The 20151-nt window shown below is 43.4% G+C and overlaps 1 protein-coding gene across 1 annotated transcript in view; it reads right to left on the bottom strand.

Annotated features, from left to right (window-relative positions):
* Positions 1 to 20151, bottom strand: part of gtf3c2 (general transcription factor IIIC, polypeptide 2, beta) — a 140051-nt gene that overhangs the window by 101112 nt on the left and 18788 nt on the right. The window contains exon 4 of the mRNA XM_043682113.1: positions 10188 to 10294. Coding sequence (XP_043538048.1) covers positions 10188 to 10294 — 107 coding nt within the window. The remainder of the gene's footprint in view (positions 1 to 10187; positions 10295 to 20151) is intronic.

Genomic DNA, 20151 nt, shown 5'->3' with positions numbered 1-20151 from the left:
TCAATCAAGTTTGTGAGACATGATTTCTCATGCACAAAGCCATGTTGACTATCCTGTATCAGTCCTTGCCTTTCCAAATACATGTACATCTTGTCCCTCAGGATTCCCTCCAACAACTTGCCCACCACCCAGGTCAGGCTAACTGGTCTATAGTTCCCTACCGCCCTTCTTAAACAGTGGCACCACGTTTGCCAACCTCCAGTCTTCCGGCACCTCACCTGTGACTATCGATGATACAAATATCTCAGCAAGAGGCCCAGCAATCACTTCTCTAGCTTCCCACAGAGTTCTTGGATACACCTGATCAGGTCCTGGGGATTTATCCACCTTTAACCGTTTCAAGACATCCAGCACTTCCTCCTCTAATCTGGACATTTGGCAAGATGTCACCATCTATTTCCCTACAGTCTATATCTTCCATATCCTTTTCCACAGTAAATACTGATGCAAAATATTCATTTAGTATCTCCCCCCAATTTCTGTGGCTCCTCACAAAGGCCGCCTTGCTGATCTTTGAAGGGCCCTATTCTCTCCCTAGTTACCCTTTTGTCCTTAATATATTTGCAAAAACCCTTTGGATTCTCCTTAATTCTATTTGCCAAAGCTATCTCATCTCCCCTTTTTGCCTTCCTGATTTCCCTCTAAGTATACTCCTACTTCCTTTATACTCTTCTAAGGATTCACTCGATCTATCCTGTCTATACCTGACATATGCTTCATTCTTTTTCTTAACCAAACCCTCAATTTCACTCATCATCCAGTATTCCCTATACCTACCAGCCTTTCCTTTCACCCTGACAGGAATATACTCTCTCTGGATTCTTGTTATCTCATTTCTGAAGGCTTCCCATTTTCCAGCCGTCCCTTTACCTGCGAACATCTGCCTCCAATCCTTTCTCCAATTTAGAACTTCAACTTTTAGATCTGGTCTACCCTTTTCCATCACTATTTTAAAACTAATAGAATTATGATCGCTGGCCCCAAAGTGCTCCCCCACTGACACCTCAGTTACCTGCCCTGCCTTATTTCCCAAGAGTCGGTCAAGTTTGCACCTTCTCTAGTAGGTACATCCACATACTGAATCAGAAAATTTATGGGCGGCAGGGTGGAACAGTGGTTAGCACTGCTGCGTCACAGCGCCAGAGACGCGGGTTCAATTCCCGCCTCAGGCGACTGTCTACGTGGAGTTTCCACATTCTCCCCATGTCCGCGTGGGTTTCCTCCGGGTGCTCTGGTTTCCTCCCACAATCCAAAAATGTGCAGGTTAGGTGAATTGGTCATGCTAAATTGCCCGTAGTGTTAGGTGAAGGGGTAAATGTAGGGGAATGGGTAGGTTGCGCTTCGGCGGGTCGGTGTGGACTTGTTGGGCCAAAGGGTCTGTTTCCACACTAAGTAATCTAATCTAAAATTGTCTTGTACGCACTTAAGAAATTCCTCTCCATCTAAACCTTTAACACTATTATGGCAGTCCCAGTCGATGCTTATAAAGTTAAAATCCCCTGCCAATTACCATGTGATCTTTCTGTGACTGGCTAAAGATCACATCAAGATAAACTGCACAATTTCTTAATCCAGCCACAACTCTCTTCATGAATCGTTGGCATATGGCTGGTGTGTTCTTCATTCTAAAGGGCATCACTTTGAATTGATATAGCCCATTTGGGGTTACAAACGCAGAAACATCTTCCGCTTTTTCTGATAAAGGTACCTGCCAATAACCAATAACTTTGTGATATAAGTGACTTGTTCAACATTTTCTGTACAGTCCTCCAACCTTGGTATTGGATACGAGTCTGATTTAATTACAGCGTTGACCTTCCAATAGTCCGCACAAATCACTGAGACCTGCCAGGTTTAAGAACTAACACGATCAGCAAGCTCCACTCACTCTGACTCAGTTCAAAAATGTCTTCGTTGAGCATCACATTCAGTTCCTTACGGACCTGTGCAGCTTTGAAAAGATTAAGCCTGTAGGGGTGTCGTTTTATCAGAACGGCATTCCCTAATTCCACCTCATGCACAATAGTATTAGTCGTAGAGATGTACAGCATGGAAACAGATTCTTCGGTTCAACCCGCCCATGCCGACCAGATAACCAATCTAATCTCACCTGCCATTGGCCCATACCCCTCCAAACCCTCCTTATTGATATACCCATCCAGATGCCTTTTAAATATTGCAATTGTACTAGCCTCCACCACTTCCTCTGGCATCTTATTCCACTTATGTACCACCCTCTGCATGAGAACATTGCCCTTAGGTCTCTTTTATGTCTTACCCCTCTCATCCTAAACCTATGCCTTCCAGTTCTGGACTCCCCCACTCCAGGGAAAAGACTTTGTCTATTTATCCTATCCATGCTCATGATTTTATGAACCTTTATAGGGTCACCCCTCAACTTCCGACGCTTGAGGGAAAACAGCCCCAGCCTATTCAACCTCTCCTTATAGCTCAAATCCTCCAATCCTGGCAACATCCTTGTAAATCTTTTCTGAACCCTTTCAAGTTTCATAACAGCTTTCCAATAGGAAGGAGACCAGAAGTGCATGCAATATTCCTCCCCATTCTATTCCAGCATATGCCCCCAAACTGCAGAAACAAACCTTTCAGCTTGGTTCTTTGATCCTGAGACAGATAGGTCACTATCCCATCCTATTCTTCAATGACTTCCTCATCATCTAATGTATCTTGGGCACATCAAAATCCACACTATCTCGATTTGATTCCTCACTCTACGGAGCAGTAACTGACACCTGCTTCTCCAGTTCCCGGTCTCTATTAAAATAAGGCTTCAACATATGCACATGATATACCCAGTACAGTTTTCTTTTATCTGCCATCTTTACCAGATAATTTACCTGACTCAACGTTTTCTCAATTTGATAGGGACCACTAAACATAGTGTTGAAGGGATCTCCTACCACTGGTAAGAATATTAATATGTCATTACCATGGGAAAATTTTAGAATTGTTATTTGCCTCCTGCTTCATTGTATGCTGTGTCCTCTTCATCTGCTGTTTAGCTAATTCTGTTTAATCTTTCCCTTACCAGAGGCACATAATCCAAGTGTGCAATCTCTGACGTCAGTCCTTTCAATTTTTCTTAGTTTCAAAGGCACTCTTACTTCATGCCCGAATATTAACTCAAAGGAAGTCAACTGAGTCAATTCATTTGGAGCATCTCTAATGGCAAACAACATAAACACAACAACATTATCCCAATTGTTGGGGTAATCCTGATGGCATACTCTTAACATATTCTCCAGGGTCTAATGCCACCTTTCCAAGGTTCCCTGGGATTCAGAACAGTACACACTTGACTTAAAGTGCTGTAAGTCTAAACTGACTTCCTTAAATAGCCCAGCAGTAAAATTAGTCCCTGGAATCTCCCTGGATAGCACATACCTGCTAAAGAAAGCTAACAACTCCTCCACTTTCTAAAGATATATCAGGAATAAAAGAATGACTGGAGAAAGGTTAGGGCCAATCAAGGGCAGTAGTGGGAAGTTGTGTGCAGAGTCCAAGGAGATAGGAGAAGCACTAAATGAATATTTATCGTCAGTATTCACACTAAAGGCAATGTTGTCGAGGAGAGTACTTAGATACAGGATACAAGACTAGACAAGATTGAGGTTCACAAGGAGGAGGTGTTAGCAATTCTTAGAATCCCTACAGTGTGGAAACAGGTACTTTGGCCCAACAAGTCCACACCGACCCTCCGAAGAGTCTCCCACCCAAACATATTACTCTATATTTATAGCTGACTAATACACCTAACCTACACATCCCTGAACAGTATGGGCAATTTAGCATGGCCAATTCATCTAACCTACACATCTTTGGTTTGTGGGAGGAAACTGGTGCACCCGGAAGCACCCCATGCAGACACGGGGAGAATCTGCAAACTCCACACAGACAGTCGCTCGAGGCTGGAATCGAACCTCGGTCCCTGGCACTGTGAGGCAGCAGAGCTAACCACCGTGCTGCCCTCAATTCCAGAAAGTAGGAAAATACATAAGTCTCCTGGGCCGGATGGGATTTATCCTAGGATTCTCTGGGAAGCCAGAGAGGAGATTGCAGAGCCTTCGGCTTTGATCTTTATATTGTCATTGTCTACAGGAATAGTGTCAGAAGACTAGAGGATAATAAATGTTGTCCTTTTGTTCAAGGAGGAAAGTAAAGACTACCCTGGCAATTATAGACCAGTGAGCCTTACTTCAGTTGTGGGTAAAGTGTTGGAAAAGGTTATAAGGGATAGGATTTATAATCATCTAGAGAAGAATAAGTTGATTAGGTTTAGTCAATATAGTTTTGTGAAGAGTAGGTCATGCTTCACAAATCTTATTGAGCTCTTTGAGATGGTAACCAAACAGGTGGAGGAGGCTAAAGTGGTTGATGTAGTATATATGGATTTCAGTAAAGCGTTTGATAAGGTTCCCCACGGTAGGTTATTGCACAATATACAGAGGCATGGGATTGAGGGTGATTTAGCGGGTTGGATCAGAAATTGGCTAGCTGAAAGACGACAGAAGATGGTGTTGATAGGAAACGTTCATCCTGCTGTCCAGTTACTAGTGGTGTACTGCACGGATCTGTTTTGGGACCACTGTTATTTGCCATTTTTATAAATGACCTAGATGAGGGCGTAGAAGGATGGATTAGTAAATTTGGAGATGAAACTAAGGTTGGTGGAGTTGTAGATAGTGCTGAAGGATGTTGCAGGTGACAGAGGGACATAGATAAACTGCAGAGCTCGGCTGAGAGGTGGCAAATGGAACGTAATGTGGAAAAGTGTGAGGTGATTCACTTTGGAAGGAGCAACAACAATACAGGTTAATGGTAAGATTCGTGATAGTGTAGATTAGCAAAGAGATCTTGGTGTTCATGTACACAGATCCCTTAAAGTTGCCACCCAGGTTGACAGGGTTGTTAAGCAGGCATATGGTGTGTTAGCTTTTATTGGTTGAGGGATTGAGTTTCAGAGCCACGAGGCCATGCTGCAGCTGTACCAAACTCTGGTGCTGCCGCACTGGGAGAACAACAATTCTGGTCACCTCATTAATAAGAAGGATGTGGAAGCTTTGGAAAAGGTGTAGAGGAGATTTACCAGGATGTCGCCTGGTATGGAGGGAAGGTCTAATGAGGAAAGGCTGAGGGACTTGAGACTGTTTTTGCTGGAGAGAAGACGGTTGAGAGGTGACTTAATTTTTGACATGTAAGATAATTAGAGAATTAGATAGAGTAAAAAGCAAGAGCCTTTTTCCTCGGATAGTGATGGCTGGCATGAGGGGACATAGCTTTACATTGTGGGGTGACAGATATAGGACCTATGTCAGAGGCAGTTTCTTTACTCAGAGTAGGAGGAGTGTGGAACTCACTGCCTGCAACAGTAGTAGACTCACCAACTTTAAGGGCATTTAAATGGTCATTGGATAAACATATGGATGAAAATGGAATAGTGCATGATAGATAGGCTACAGATTGTTGCAGTGACCTGTGAAAACATTGAGGGCTGAAGGGCCTCTACTGCGCCGTAATGTTCTATGTTCAATGTATTTTGAAGGTCCACACCCAGCTATCAAAATTGCTTTGTTTAATTCTTTCGAACTCAACCCAAGTCTGGCCTGGTTCCTTTGTTGTTTTTCTGAATCGCTGTCTACATGCTTCTGGTCCTAATTCATAGGCACCAAAATAGCCTCTTTGACATCTGTATAATCTCTTCACCAGTCATCTGAGAGAACTGAAAATACCTCATTAGCCCTGCCTACCAGCTTAGTCTGAACAAACGTTACCCACAAGTTCTCTTGCTACTCCATCTGCCTAGCCAACTTTTCAAATGAAATAAAAAAGGCTTCAACATCTTTCTCATTGGAATGTGGCAATGTTTTAACCTATGTCTTCTCCCTTCATCTCCATCCTGTTAACTTGACTTTCCTGATTAATTCAAAGTTCAAATTCTCTCTCTCTCTTTCTTTTTGTTCAGTAAAGAATCCTTTCTCCCTTTCTTTTTCTTCTATCCCTCTTTCTCTCTTTTTGCTAAGAACCCTCTCTCCCTTTCTTTATCTTCTCTTTACCTTCTAACTCCAGTCACCTTATTTGCAATTTAAGTTTTTTCTAACTACACTGCACTTATCTGTTTCTCTGATATACCTAAGTGCTTGACCAACTCCATTACAATTTCAAATTTCCTTTTGTCCCTGGTTAAATCCAATTCTAACCTGTTTGCTAATTCTAAAAGTATATCCTTCCTCAGTCTTTCTAAACCTTCTTAGCAAATTTGGGAAGGATCTTCAAACCCCAAAACCTCTTAACATTGCTAGAGTTTTTTCCCCTCACCTTTAATTTAACCAACCACAAGTAACCGAAAGAAAACAAACTTTCTAACGTTAAGTTTTATTTAAAGATCTAGGACATTAATTGCCAAGTGTCTAAATCTGCTGGGATCTTTCATACCCCAAATCTGTCCAAATTCTGGACACGAGCCCCCATACTGTTACGACACAGAAGTGGAACCCCTCTGTTAATTAAATGCAAACACGCAGAAAAGCTCACCTCGCCTCGTAATCTGTTAAAAATCTGAGTGACAGAGAATTCCTAACTTCCACTATTTAAAGAAAAAATAGCAATTTATTTTCCTAACAGAACACTGAACAAAGCTATTAACAAACTGAATGCTCTTTTCCCGAACGGAACACAATTCTATTAACATGCTTTTCCAAAAACACAATTATGGAACATTGCATTAACTTAATCTCAAGTCCACACGGTCTCTGTTTTCTCTGCTGTCTTCAATCCTTCATGCGATTTCCCTGGGTTGTCTTTCTTTTTTTTTTTACTGCGAGTATGTTTTACAAGATTTTAGATGGGCAGTTGGCTCTCTGGCTCTACGGCAGTTGTACTGCTGTTCAGTAGCAGTTGCTCTAATTTTCAAAGTGTTTGCATTTTAATACCCCCAACATCATTTCTTCTCATTAGTCCAATGTTGTCAAAGCAATAAGTTCAAACTTAACTGGGTTTAGTATCTTGGGCATAATTTAAAGCAATTGGTAAAATCTGAATTATTGTCAAAACAGCAACCAAAACTCAGGTATCCCTTTAAGAGCCAATTGTTACATATATCTATTTTGGAACACCCCATCTCCCAAGCCATTTCTATTCGGGCAGCTGAGCCTGCATTTATTTCAATAGTCAGAAAACACCCTCTATTTTCAGATTTTGTAACACTTGGAATCAGCTTCCATATGCATACTTAAGCAGCTCCATTTTGTACTATCTGTCTCTCTATTACGTGATCAGCATTGTTACACTAACACAAACAGAAATTGCTGGAAAAACTTAATAGGTCTTGCAGCATTTGTTGCGAGTAAGCAGAATTAATGTTTTAGGTTCAGTGGCCCTTCTTCAGAACAGATTATAGCTAGGAAAAGGTTGGTATATACACTGAGGATGGGATGGAAAAGAGTAGAGGAGTAAATGATAGGTGGAGATGGAGCTCAGAGAGACAGAACAACAGTTGGACAAACAAAAGAATGGGTTAAGGTCAGCCTGGGAGAATCAAAAGCTGACAATGGGAACCATTAGTAGCAGACAATGGGTTGGTTGGAGTAGCAGCCCGTGTGACAACAAGGCCGGGTGTGTGTGGCATAAGTACATGGGAGGAGGTGTTCGGTCATTAAAATTACTGAACTCAATACCAATGAAGGATGCAGGGCTCCCAAGCGGAAAATGAGATGCCATTCTGCCAGACTGCAGCAAATTTGAGACAGAGATGTTGGCCAATATGTTGAAGTGGCAGGCAAGAGGAAGCTCGGGCTCATTTTTGCCGACAGAATGCAGATGTTCTGCAATATGATCACACAATCTCTTTTAGTCTCCCTAGTGTACAGCAGACTCATTCTGAGTAGTGAGTAGCAGACTAAATTGAGTGAAGTACAGGTAAACCACTGCATCACCTGGAATGTATGTCTGGGGCCTCGGATAGTGAGCCTTTGCAATTGCAAGGGAAAGTTCCATGGGGGTGTAGGAAGGTGTTAGGAGTAGAAGAGGAATGGACCCAGGTATCCCGGAGGGAATGATTCCTGCAGAAAGCCGACAAGGGAGGGGAGGGGAATATATGTTTGGTGGTAGCATCCTGCTGGAGGTAGCGGAAGTGGGGTGTAATGATCCTTTGAATGTAAAAGCTGATGGGGTGCTAAGTGAAGATCAGGAGGGACTCTATTGCTGTTGTGGGTGAGCCGTGGTGTGGGAGTTGGGTTGGACACAGCTAAGGGCCCTGTCCACCACAGTGATGGGAATCCTTAGTTGGGGAAGACGATGGACATTTTGGAGCCACTGTGAAGAAGCTGGTATCATCCAAACAGAAATGACTGAAATGGAGAAACAGAGAATGGAATATGGTATTTACAGGAAGCAGGGCGTACAGTCAAGGTAACTGTGGGAGTTAGTGGGTTGATAGAGGATATTGAGGCCTAGCTTGTCCCCGGAAATGTAAACAGAGCCATTCAGGAAGGGAAGGGAAGAGTGAGAGATGACATCATTGGTGCTGCTTCCCCCTGTCATCCAGAATTGGAAAATTTCACTTCTAATTTCTATCCTGTTCTCACCTTAAATTGGTCAATCTCTGAACTGTCCATTCCGTTCCTCACTGTGCTCCATCTCCACCAATCATTTACCCCTTTACCCTCCGACCACCCCATCTTCAGCATATATACCAATCTTTTCCTAGCTACAATCAGTTTGAAGAAGGGTTGCTGGATGAGAGTGTTAACTTTGCTTTCTCTTCACAGGTGTTGCCAGACCTGCTCAATATTTCCAGCAATTTCTGTTTGTACTTCTGATTTCTACCATCTGCAGTTCTTTGTTTTTTGCTATGGCATGACTTGTTTTACATCATGTTAGGGCTGAGGAATGTATACTAACTTACCATTGGCTCAATTCTACCTTGCCCCCAAATTTTTCTTCCTCCCCAACTATTCATTCAGACCACAGTTTACAACCAAATTTAAGTTACGCTCAATTCTAACCAGTAACTTAATTTCTTAATATCATCAAGACTACATACTTCCACTTCCTGCCTGTGTCCTTGTCCCTTCACATCATTCCTGAATTCCTGGTCTTATTGAGTTAAGAGTTACTCTTAATCAATATCAAATGTTTAAAACCCTCACACTTACCTTCAACTCACTCCATAAGCTCTCTCAAACCTGTAACTGCACTGTCAAACAGCACAATGCTTTAAATGATCTGTGGAATTGACTCCAATGATTTTAGCAAGCCGCATTAAATGAACTCCAACTGTTGTACATGTTCTTATCTAACATAGAACATAGAACATAGAAGAATACAGCGCAGTACAGGCCCTTTGGCCCTCGATGTTGCACCGATCCAAGCCCACCTAACCTATACTAACCCACTATCCTCCATATACCTATCCAATGCCCGCTTAAATGCCCATAAAGAGGGAGAGTCCACCACTGCTGCTGGCAGGGCATTCCATGAACTTACGACTCGCTGAGTGAAGAACCTACCCCTAACTTCAGTCCTATATCTACCCCCTCTTAATTTAAAGCTATGCCCCCTTGTAATACCCGACTCCATACGCGGGAAAAGGTTCACATGTCTGTTCACATGTCTGTTAATTCTACGCTCACCAACTTCATAGCTCCCAACCCCATTATTTACAAGTTAATTTATAAAATTGACAACCTTATTCTCTCCTGCCACTGTACCTTCATTTCCTCTTCTCTGCTGTCCAGACATTAGACTGCTTGAGTAAGTGACAATCCAAGTGGGTTTAATGACACCCTTTGAAAAACCAATTACCATTTACTGGATCACCAAATTCATCAAAGGCTTTTAACTAACATTTTGTTCAAGAAATATCTTCTTGTGAATCAAGGTGCAAAAATGATACTGGGAGAAAGCACAGATATCTTTACAAGACAAATACATGGAGGATAGCATTAAAAGGCAAAAATATGCTGAAAGAACTGCAAATAAGAAATGTATCAATGTGCATTCAGATCTTGAGAATGCCTTAAAATGTTCATTTGGTTTGCTTTATGAAAAATATTTCAAACCTTTCATTAATCTGCAACATAGTAAAATTGACAATATAAAACAGCAAAGCACTTACAAGTGCATTAGAATGCTTTGTTTTGTAATTTGAATAAGAAAATCAAACTTACTGTTTTCTTGTAATTGTTGTAGCTTCCCACACTGGTACCATTATAGTATTTGGGAGGCCATTAGCGAAATTTCCAAATAGCCGACGTTTTGTATTGCAAGATCTTTTCTGAAAGCAAGATACTTCAAACTTATTTCTTTATAGATGAGTTATCCCAAATAATCCAATATTCGTAGAGTCATAGAGTTGTACAGCACAGAAACAGAACTTTTGGTCCAACTCGTCCATGTCTACCAGATATCCTAAATAGGTCTGATCCCATTTGCCAGCATTTGGCCCACACCCCTCTTGAACCCTTCCTATTCATACACCTATCCTTTTAAATGTTGTAATCATACCAGCCTCCACTACTTTCTCTGGCAATTCAATCTATACACGCACTACCCTCTGCGTGAAAAAGTTACCCCTTAGGTCCCTTTTAAATCTTTCCCCTCTCACCTTAAACTTATGCCCTTTAGTTCTGGACTCACCCACCCCAGGGAAAAGACCTTGTCTATTTAGGCCATCTATGCCCTTCCTGATTTTATAAACTTATATAAGGTCATCGCTCAGCTTCCGACACTACAGGGAAAATAGTCTCAGCCTACTCAGCCTTTTCTATACCTCAAAACCTCCAATCCTGGCAACTCCATTGTAAATTGGTTATGGTTGGGGAGGGCAGTCATCTCGGCTCCAGGACAACTCTGCAGGAGTCCCTCAGGGTAGTGCCCTAAGCCCAACAATCTTCAGCTGCTTCATCAATGACCTTCCTTCTGTCATTAGAAGTGAGGATATTCACCGATGACTGTACAGTGTTCAGCACCATTCGCGACTCGTCAGATACTGAAGCAGTCTGTGCTCAAATGAAACAGGATCTGGACAATATCCAGGCTTGGGGCGACAAGTGGCACACAAATGACAGACAATGACCATCACCAATAAAGAGATACTCTAACCACCGCCCCTTGACATTCAGTATTACCATCACCGAATCCCCCACTGTCAACATTTTTGGGGGTTACCATTGACCAGACACTCTACTGGACTCATCACAAAAACATAGTGACTACAAGAGCAAGTCAGAGACTAGGGTTACTGCAGCAAGTGACTCACCTCCTGACACCCCAAAGTCTATCCACCATCTACAAGGCACAAGTCAGGAGTGCAATGGAATATTCCCCACTTGCCTGGATGGATGCTGCTCCAACAACACTCAAGAAGCTTGACACCATCCACGACAAAGCAACTTGCTTGATTGGCACATCTACAAACATTTAATCCCTCTACCACTGACGCTCAGTAGCAGTAATGTATGATATCTACAAGATGCACTGCAGAAATTCACCAAAGATCCTTAGACAGTACCTTCCAAACCTATGGCCACTTCCACCTAGAAGGCCAAGGGCAGCAGATACTTGGGAACACCATCACCTGCAAGTTCCCCTCCAAGCCATTCACCACCCTGACTTGGAACTATATTGCCGTTCCTTCACAGTTGTTTGGTCAAAATCCTGGAATTCCCTCTCTACCGGCATTGTAGGTCAACCCACAGCAAGTGAACTGCAACAAATCAAGAAGGCAGCTCACCACTACCTTCTCAGGGCAAATAGGGATGGGTTATCAACGCTGGCCAGGCAGTGATGCCAAAGTCCCTCAAATGAATAAAATAAACATCTAGGTGATTTATTTACCTTCAGAGCTTTCAGCTTCCTTAATACTTTCTCCTAAGTGATGGCCACTACACTCACCTTTGCCCTGACTTCTCTTGAAGTTCCGATATGCCAGTGGTGTCTTCCAAAATGAAGATTGATGCAGTGACCTTTTCAGTTCCTCCACCAATTCTTTGTTCCCCATTGCTACTTCTCCAGCTATCCAATGTCCACTCTGCCTCTCTCTCACCTTTTGTACGTATCTAAAAAAACTCTTGCAATTTATTTTATATTACTAGCTATCTTATCCTTATATCTTTCCTTCCCCGTTCCTGATTTCTTTGTAGTTACCTGCTGCTGGTTTTTAACATCTTCCCAGTCCTCTAGTTTCCCACTAATTGTCACCACATTTTATACTTTTTCTTTTACTTTTCTGCTCTCCCTGAGTTCCCATGTCAGCCATGATTGCTTCATCCTCCCCTTAGTATTTTTCTTCCTTCAGATGAATTTCTGCTGTGCCTCCTGAATTATCTCAGAAACACCTGCCATTGCTGCTCCACTGTCTTCCTTGCTATGGTCCCCTTCCAATCAACTCCTGCCGGTTCCTCTCTCATGTCTTTGTAGTTAACTTTACTCAACTGTAATACCGTCAGGTCTGATTCCAGCTTCTTGCTCTCAAACTGCAGAGGGAATACCATCATATTTATGGTCACTGCCCCCAAGAGGTTTCTCACCTTAAGTTTCCCAATTAAGTCTGTCTCATGACATTTCTAATTCCAGAATTACCCATTACCTAGTGGAGTATACCATATGCTGCTCCAAAAAGAAACCTTGCAGACATTCAACAAATAACTTTTCTTAGCATCTGCTACTAACCTGATTTTCCCAGTCCATGCGCATATTGACATCCCCATGATTTTTGAAATAATGCCTTCCTTCAATGCCGCTTCCATCTCCCAATTTATTTTCTGCCCCACATCCTGACCACTGCTTGAATGCCTGTACAAAAGTCCCATCAGGGTCTATTTTCCCACAAATGAATTGAAGAAAACTTTTCTGAACTCTTTCAAGTTTCACAACATTCTTCTCATAGCAGGGAGACCAGAATTGTGCACAGTATTCCAAAAATCGCCTAACCAATGTCCTGTACAGCCTACAACAGGACCTCCTAGCTCCTATACTCATTGCTCTGACGAATAGAGGAAAGCATACCAAATGCCTTCTTCACTATCCTATCTACCTGCAACGCTACTTTCAAGGAGCTATGAACCTACACTCCAAGGTCGCTTTGTTCAGCAACACTTCCCAGGACCCTACCATTTAAGTGTATAAGTCCTACCCCGATTTGCCTTTCCAAAATGCAACACCTCACATTTATCTCAAGTAAATTCCATTTGCCCCTCCTTGTCCCACTGACCAGCAGATCAAGATCCCATTGTACTCTGAGGTAACCTTCTTTGCTGTCCATTACACTTCCAATTTTGGTGTCATCTGTAAACATTCTAACCATACCTCCCATGTTACATCCAAATCATTTATGTAAATGACAAAAGGCACTGGATTCAGCACTGATTGTTGTGGCATACCGGTGGTCATAGGACCCAGTCAGAAAAGGAACTCTCCACCACCACCACCACCACCACCATCTTCTACCTTCTAGCCAATTCTGTATTCAAATGACTAGTTCTCCCTGTAAGTCCATGTGATCTAGCATTGCTAACCAGGTTAGGGGACAAAACAAACTGTTCTAATTATCAAATGTTTCTTGAACCTAAATTTTGTACAATATGGGTTCGCTGTCTCTCATATAACTACACTCTACCCAAGAGGTGATCTTAGACATTTCTAAAGAAACTTGAATTGACAACAGGCATAATTCTTTTAACAGCATGTGTGAGCAAAACAACATATAATCATTTGGGCTGGAATGGTGGCTCAGTAGTTAGCACTGCTACCTCACAGTGTTAGGGAGCAGGGTTTAAATCTAGCCTCAGGCGACTGTCTGTGTGGAGTTTGCACATTCTTCCTATGTCTGCATGGGTTTCCCCCGGGTGCTCCGGTTACCTCCCGCAATCCAAAGATGTGCAGGTTAGGTGAAATGGCCATGCTAAATTGCCCATAGTGTTCTGGGATGTGCACTAGTCAGGTGTGGATAATAGGGTAGGGGAATGGGTCTGGATGGGTTACTCTTCAGAGAGTTGGTGTGGACTTGTTGGGCCAAAGTGCCTGTTTCCACACTGTAGGGATTCTGTGGATCATATAATTATTGTGTGTGGATAGACAAAGTTAGTCCATATTATATAGAACATGGAACAAGGAACAAAAAAAGTACAATACAGGAACATGCCCTTCTGTCCTCCAGGCCTGTGCTGATCATCATGCCCTAATTAAATCCTTCTGCCCTTATTTGGTCTGTATCGCTCTATTCTCTCTTTATTCGTGTAACCATCCAGAAGCCTCTTAAATGTTGCCAATATGCCTGCTTCCGCTATGTCTTTTGGCAGTGAGTTCCAGGCACCTACCACTCTCTGCATGAAGTACCTGCCTCACACATGCCCCTTAAACCTTCCCCCGACCTCACCTTGAACCTGTGTCCCCTTGTAATAGTCTCTGTCTATCCACCCCATCCATGCCTCTCAATTTTTTAGACCTCTATCAGGTCTCCTCTCAGCCACCATCATTCCAGTGAAAACAATCCCAGTCTTTTTAACCTTTCCTCATAGCTAATGCCATCAAGACCAAGCAATATCCTGATGAAACTTCTCTGCACTCTCTCCAAAACTTCCACATTCTTCTGGTAGCGTGATGACCAAAACTGCACACAGTTTGGGTTGGGAATGCTTAAGGCTGACACTAGGTGTTAAAGTCATTCTGGAAGTTCAATATCTTCTCCTTAAATTCTGAAGGTTACTTTGAATTTGAAGTTCTTAAAAACAAAAAATGAAGTAGCTCATCAGGCCCTGATAAAAATCAAAGGGTAATAGCAAAAACCAAACCAGACGATTACTTAAGTAGAGCGGAAGTTGGTCATTCAGTCAACCTTCCCACTCATTTAATTAGTTTGTAGGTGATGTGTTAATCCTCAAAACCATTTTCCTGTCTTACCCCGATAGCCATCAATTTCCTTACTGATTAGAAATCTGTCTAGCCAAACCTCGAATATATTTAATGACCCTGTCTCAACATCCCTCTATAATAATGAATTCCAAATACTTAGCATAAATAAAGATTCACCTTCATCTCTGTCTTAAATGGACAATTCCTTGGTATGAGATTATGCCCTTCCATCCTTGATCGGCCCACAAAGAGAAATAACTTTTTGCAAATACCCTGTCAAGCTTCCAAAGAATCTTATGTTTCAAGAAGCTAAACTCTGAGTACAAACTCAATTTACAGAAATTTCCAGCACAAATCTGTGTGGAACTCCACTGGTCACAGTCCTCCAATCCAAAAAAACAACCCACCATTATTACTCTGTGTCTCCAGTCGTTCAGCCAATTTGCAGCCTATTGGCAAGCTCACCCTGAATCCCATGTGGTCTAACTTTACTAATTAATTTACCATGTGGAAACTTGTCAAAGGCTTTACTAAAGTTCAAGTATACAGTGTCCACTAATCTGCCAATCTTCTTGGTTATTTCCTCAAAAAACTCAACTAAGTTTGTGAGACATGATTTCCCTCCAACAAAACCATGCTGACTACCCCATATCATTCCTTGCCTCTCTAAATGCATATAAATTTAGGACATCCAGATCACACTAACCTACAGCCTTCTACAGTCTTTCCCCATTTAAATACTATTTAGCTCTTCCATTCTTTCTATTTCCCCACACTATATCACATCAGCCAAGCTCTCAAGTGTTTTGGGTGCTCTAACCAAGTATTCGAAGGCATCCAATCCTACTTAACTAACGGATGAACAAGTAATCCTTCCATTAAGAAAATCTGCATGGCAAACTAATGTTCTTCGCGATTAACAAATATAAAGAGGTTTCTAATTGGTTGTTGTCTCAAAGTAGAATACAAACTGGCCATTAGAATGGGGTCCAATACAACAATGCCACTAATGATAAATAAACTGTCACAATGAAGATCACTGGATCTGAAACATTGACTCTGCTTTCTCTCCACAGATGTTGTCAGACCTGCTGGATTTATCCAGCAATTTCTGTTTTTCTTTCAAACTGTCATGATTCACCTTTAAATTATAGCATAATGGAAATAGTGATATTAGTGTATCTCTTCAAACTGCCAAGGAAGCCACACTCAAAAATCTTTCTTTCATCTTTCCTCTGATTCTCTCACACCACCACAATGAAAACATTATTCATAGCCTTAGTTATTTATTATCACTCTGAAAAATAGTGATAAATTAAGTTAAAAGGCATTAAAATCTGACGAGAAGCCTAACAGTATTGAACTCAAAAATGTGTGTACTGATGTGTGACATGAATCAGAAATCCAGACAGGTAAATTCAAAGGCTTCAATTTGGAGTTCTGATATTGACTTTGAGTCCTGGGATCACTGCAAATGGCAAAACCAAATGAAAAGTGACTCAGCTCTCTTTCAAAAGCAAACTTTGGCAGAGAGCAAATGCAAGGAGAGATATTTCTATTAAGCAACTTGTCCAAGCTCATTCATCTGTGATATTCCATCCTAGTGGGCAGCACGGTGGCACAGTGGTTAGCACTGCTGCCTCACGCGCCAGAGACCCGGGTTCAATTCCCGCCTCAGGAGACTGACTGTGTGGAGTTTGCCCGTTCTCCCCGTGTCTGCGTGGGTTTCCTCCGGGTGCTCCGGTTTCCTCCCACAGTCCAAAGATGTGCAGGTCAGGTGAATTGGCCATGCTAAATGGCCCATAGTGTTAGGTAAGGGGTAAATGTAGGGGTGGGTTGCGCTTCGGCGGGTCGGTGTGGACTCGTTGGGCCGAAGGGCCTGTTTCCACACTAAGTAATCTAATCTAATTTGCTACTGTGTGTTCTGCACATTGACTGGCTTTAGTGATATACATATCCAGCAGAACTCTACCAAACACTGGAGATGTAGAACACAGTCACCTTCACCTCGTAGGACAAACAAGGAGGAAAGCCCATTAAGGGAGGGTGAAGGAGGGAGTTCACTGCAGAGGAAACCCAGTGCCACAGATTGATTAGAACTTTGATTGTTTTTTGCTTCCTTTTCCAAGAAATTCTGCAAATAGAAGGCAGAAGAGTGCATTCTTCAGTATGTACATAATCTACATGAAGGACAGACTTAATGCATGGATGTTCATTGTCATTCCTCTTTTCATATGTTTGTACATGTGGGCAAAGATGACAGTTAGATTTTTTCCCCTCTTCCAGGTGATATGGAGTTATTAGAATATAGAATATTTTAGTATATTTCGACTTAGTCTTTCTTAAAAGAAAATTGAGTATTTAATAAGGAAGAATGGAAGTAAAGGACCAGTAATTAGATTGCAGTAATTGAAGAGCTAATATAAACACAGGCACCTGGGACCTCAATCTATACTACAATATCTACCATTATTTCTCTAAATTGCTACCAATTTATGAATATCCAACTATTTTTTTCCAAATGTTTTATTTGGGCAAAAAAGGTTTCATGGAATGCTTCCTGAGAAGAGTTATGAAGGGAAGTAAATAACAATATTCATAAAGATGCAAGTTCAAGATTTGCAAAAGAGAAAAGAAGCAAAATCATGGGGAATGAGGATACAAAAGAGTTTTTTTTCACATAGACCCAGCTGAAGAGGTAGTACTAGTGCAGGTACAATGGATCAACTACTTTGTTTTTGAACTTTAATTCCTACAAATCTAGTATTGTCATTTTTCTGATATACATAACATGAATCATGCGCCTTCCACAAAATGGGAGCTGCCATGCAGTTAAGGGTTGCTTCCGGATGGTACAAAACAGAATCTGAATTTTCCTTGTGCAGCTCAGAGGAGCACTCAATTCCTCATAGCAAAAGAAAGCAAAGGAATAAAAACTCTAAATAGTCTCTGCTGGTGAGAAAGGAGAAAGTGAGGGCTGCAGATGCTGGAGTTCAAAGCTGAAAAATGTGTTGCTGGAAAAGCGCAGCAGGTCAGGCAGCATCCAAGGAGCAGGAGAATCGACGTTTCGGGCATAAGCACTTCTTCAGGAATGACGAAGGTGTGCCAAGCAGGCGAAGATAAAAGTTAGGGAGGAGGGACTTGGGGGGAGGGGCGTTGGGAATGTGATAGGTGGAAGGAGGTTAAGGTGAGGGTGATAGGCCGGAGATGGGGTGGGGGCGGAGAGGTCGGGAAGAAAATTGCAGGTCAACAAGGCGGTGCTGAGTCAGAGGGTTGGGATTGAGATAAGGTGGGGGGGGAGGGGACATGAGGAAGCTGGAGAAATCTGCATTCATCCCTTGTGGTTGGGGGGTTCCTAGGCGGAAGATGAGACGCTCTTCCTCCAGGCGTCGTGTTGCCAGGGTCTGGCGATGGAGGAGGCCAAGGACCTGCATGTTCTTCTCGGAATGGGAGGGGGAGTTAAAGTGTTCAGCCACAGGGCGATTGGTGCGAGTGTCCCAGAGGTGTTCTCTGAAACATTCCGCAAGAAGGCGGCCTGTCTCCCCAATGTAGAGGAGGCCACATCGGGTGCAGCGAATGCAGTAAATGATGTGTGTGGATGTGCAGGTGAATTTGTGACGGATATGGAAGGATCCCTTGGGGCCTTGGAGGGAAGTGAAGGGGAAGGCCTGGGCGCAAGTTTTGCATTTCTTGCGGTTGCAGGGGAAGGTGCCGGGAGTGGAGGTTGGGTTGGTGGGGTGTATGGACCTGACAAGGGAGTTGCGGAGGGAGTGGTCTTTCCGGAACGCTGATAGGGGAGGGGAGGGAAATATATCCTTGGTGGTGGGGTCTGTTTGAGGTGGCAGAAATGACGAAGGATGATACAATGTATATGGAGGTTGGTAGGGTGGTAGGTGAAGACCAGTGGGATTCTGTCCTGGTGGCGATTGGAGGGGCGGGGTTCAAGGGCGGAGGAGCGGGAAGTGGAGGAGATGCAGTGGAGAGCATCGTCAACCACGTCTGAGGGGAAATTGCAGTCTTTGAAGAAGGAGGCCATCTGGGTTGTTCGGTATTGGAATTGGTCCTCCTGGGAGCAGATGCGGTGGAGGCGAAGGAATTGAGAATATGGGATGGCGTTTTTACAGGGTGTAGGATGGGAGGTGGTGTAATCGAGGTAGCTGTGGGAGTCGTACCGTTTTGTAGTAAATGTCCATGTTAAGTTGGTTGCCCGAGATAGAAATGGAGAGATCTAGGAAGGGGAGGGAGGAGTCTGAGACGGTCCAGATAAATTTGAGGTCGAGGTGGAAGGTGTTAGTAAAGTGGATGAACTGTTCAACCTCCTTGTGGGAGCACGAGGTAGCGCCGATATACTCATCGATGTAGCGGACGAAAAGGTGTGGGGTGGTGCCAGTGTAGCTGCAGAAGATGGACTGTTCCACATATCCGACAAAGAGGCAGGCATAGCTGGGCCCCATGCGGGTGCCCATGGCTACTCCTTTGGATTGGAGGAAGTGGGAGGATTGGAAAGAGAAGTTGTTCAGAGTGAGGACCAGTTCAGACAGTCGAAGGAGGGTGTCAGTGGAAGAGTACTGGTTGGGTCAGCGGGAAAGGAAGAAGCGGAGGGCTTTGAGGCCTTCGTGATGGGGGATGGAGGTATACAGGGACTGGATGTCCATGGTGAAGATAAGACGTTGGGGACAGGGGAAGCAAAAATCATGGAGGAGGTGGAGGGCGTGGGTGGTGTCCCAAACATAGGTGGGGAGTTCTTGGTCTAAGGGGGACAGGACCATGTCGAAGTATGCAGAGATGAGTTCGGTGGGGCAGGAACAGGCTGAGACAATGGGTCAGCCGGGGCAGTCAGGTTTGTGGATTTTGGACAGGAGGTAGAAACGGGCGGTGCGGGGTTGTGGGACTATGAGGTTGGAGTCAGTGGATCGGAGATCCCCTGAGGTGATGAGGTTATGGATGGTCTGGGAGATGATGGTTTGGTGGTGGGAGGTTGGGGTCATGATCAAGGGGTCAGTAGGAGGAGGTGTCCGCGAGCTGGCGTTTAGCCTCAGCAATGTAAAGATCGGTGCGCCAAACTACCACCGCGCCTCCCTTGTCTGCCGGTTTGATAGTGAGGTTGGGGTTGGAGCAGAGGGCTGCACGTTGCAAGGGTGAGAGGTTGGAGTGGGTAAAAGGGATGGACAGGTTGAGGCGGTTAATGTCGCAGCAGCAGGTGGCTATGAAGAGATCGAGGGCGGGTAAGAGGCCAGCACGGGATGTCCAGGTGTCTGGGGTGTGTTGGAGGCGGGTGAA

The sequence above is a fragment of the Chiloscyllium plagiosum genome, chromosome 3 (assembly GCF_004010195.1).
Source record: "Chiloscyllium plagiosum isolate BGI_BamShark_2017 chromosome 3, ASM401019v2, whole genome shotgun sequence".
NCBI lineage: Eukaryota > Metazoa > Chordata > Chondrichthyes > Orectolobiformes > Hemiscylliidae > Chiloscyllium > Chiloscyllium plagiosum.
This window is presented reverse-complemented; position numbering and strand designations above follow the sequence as displayed.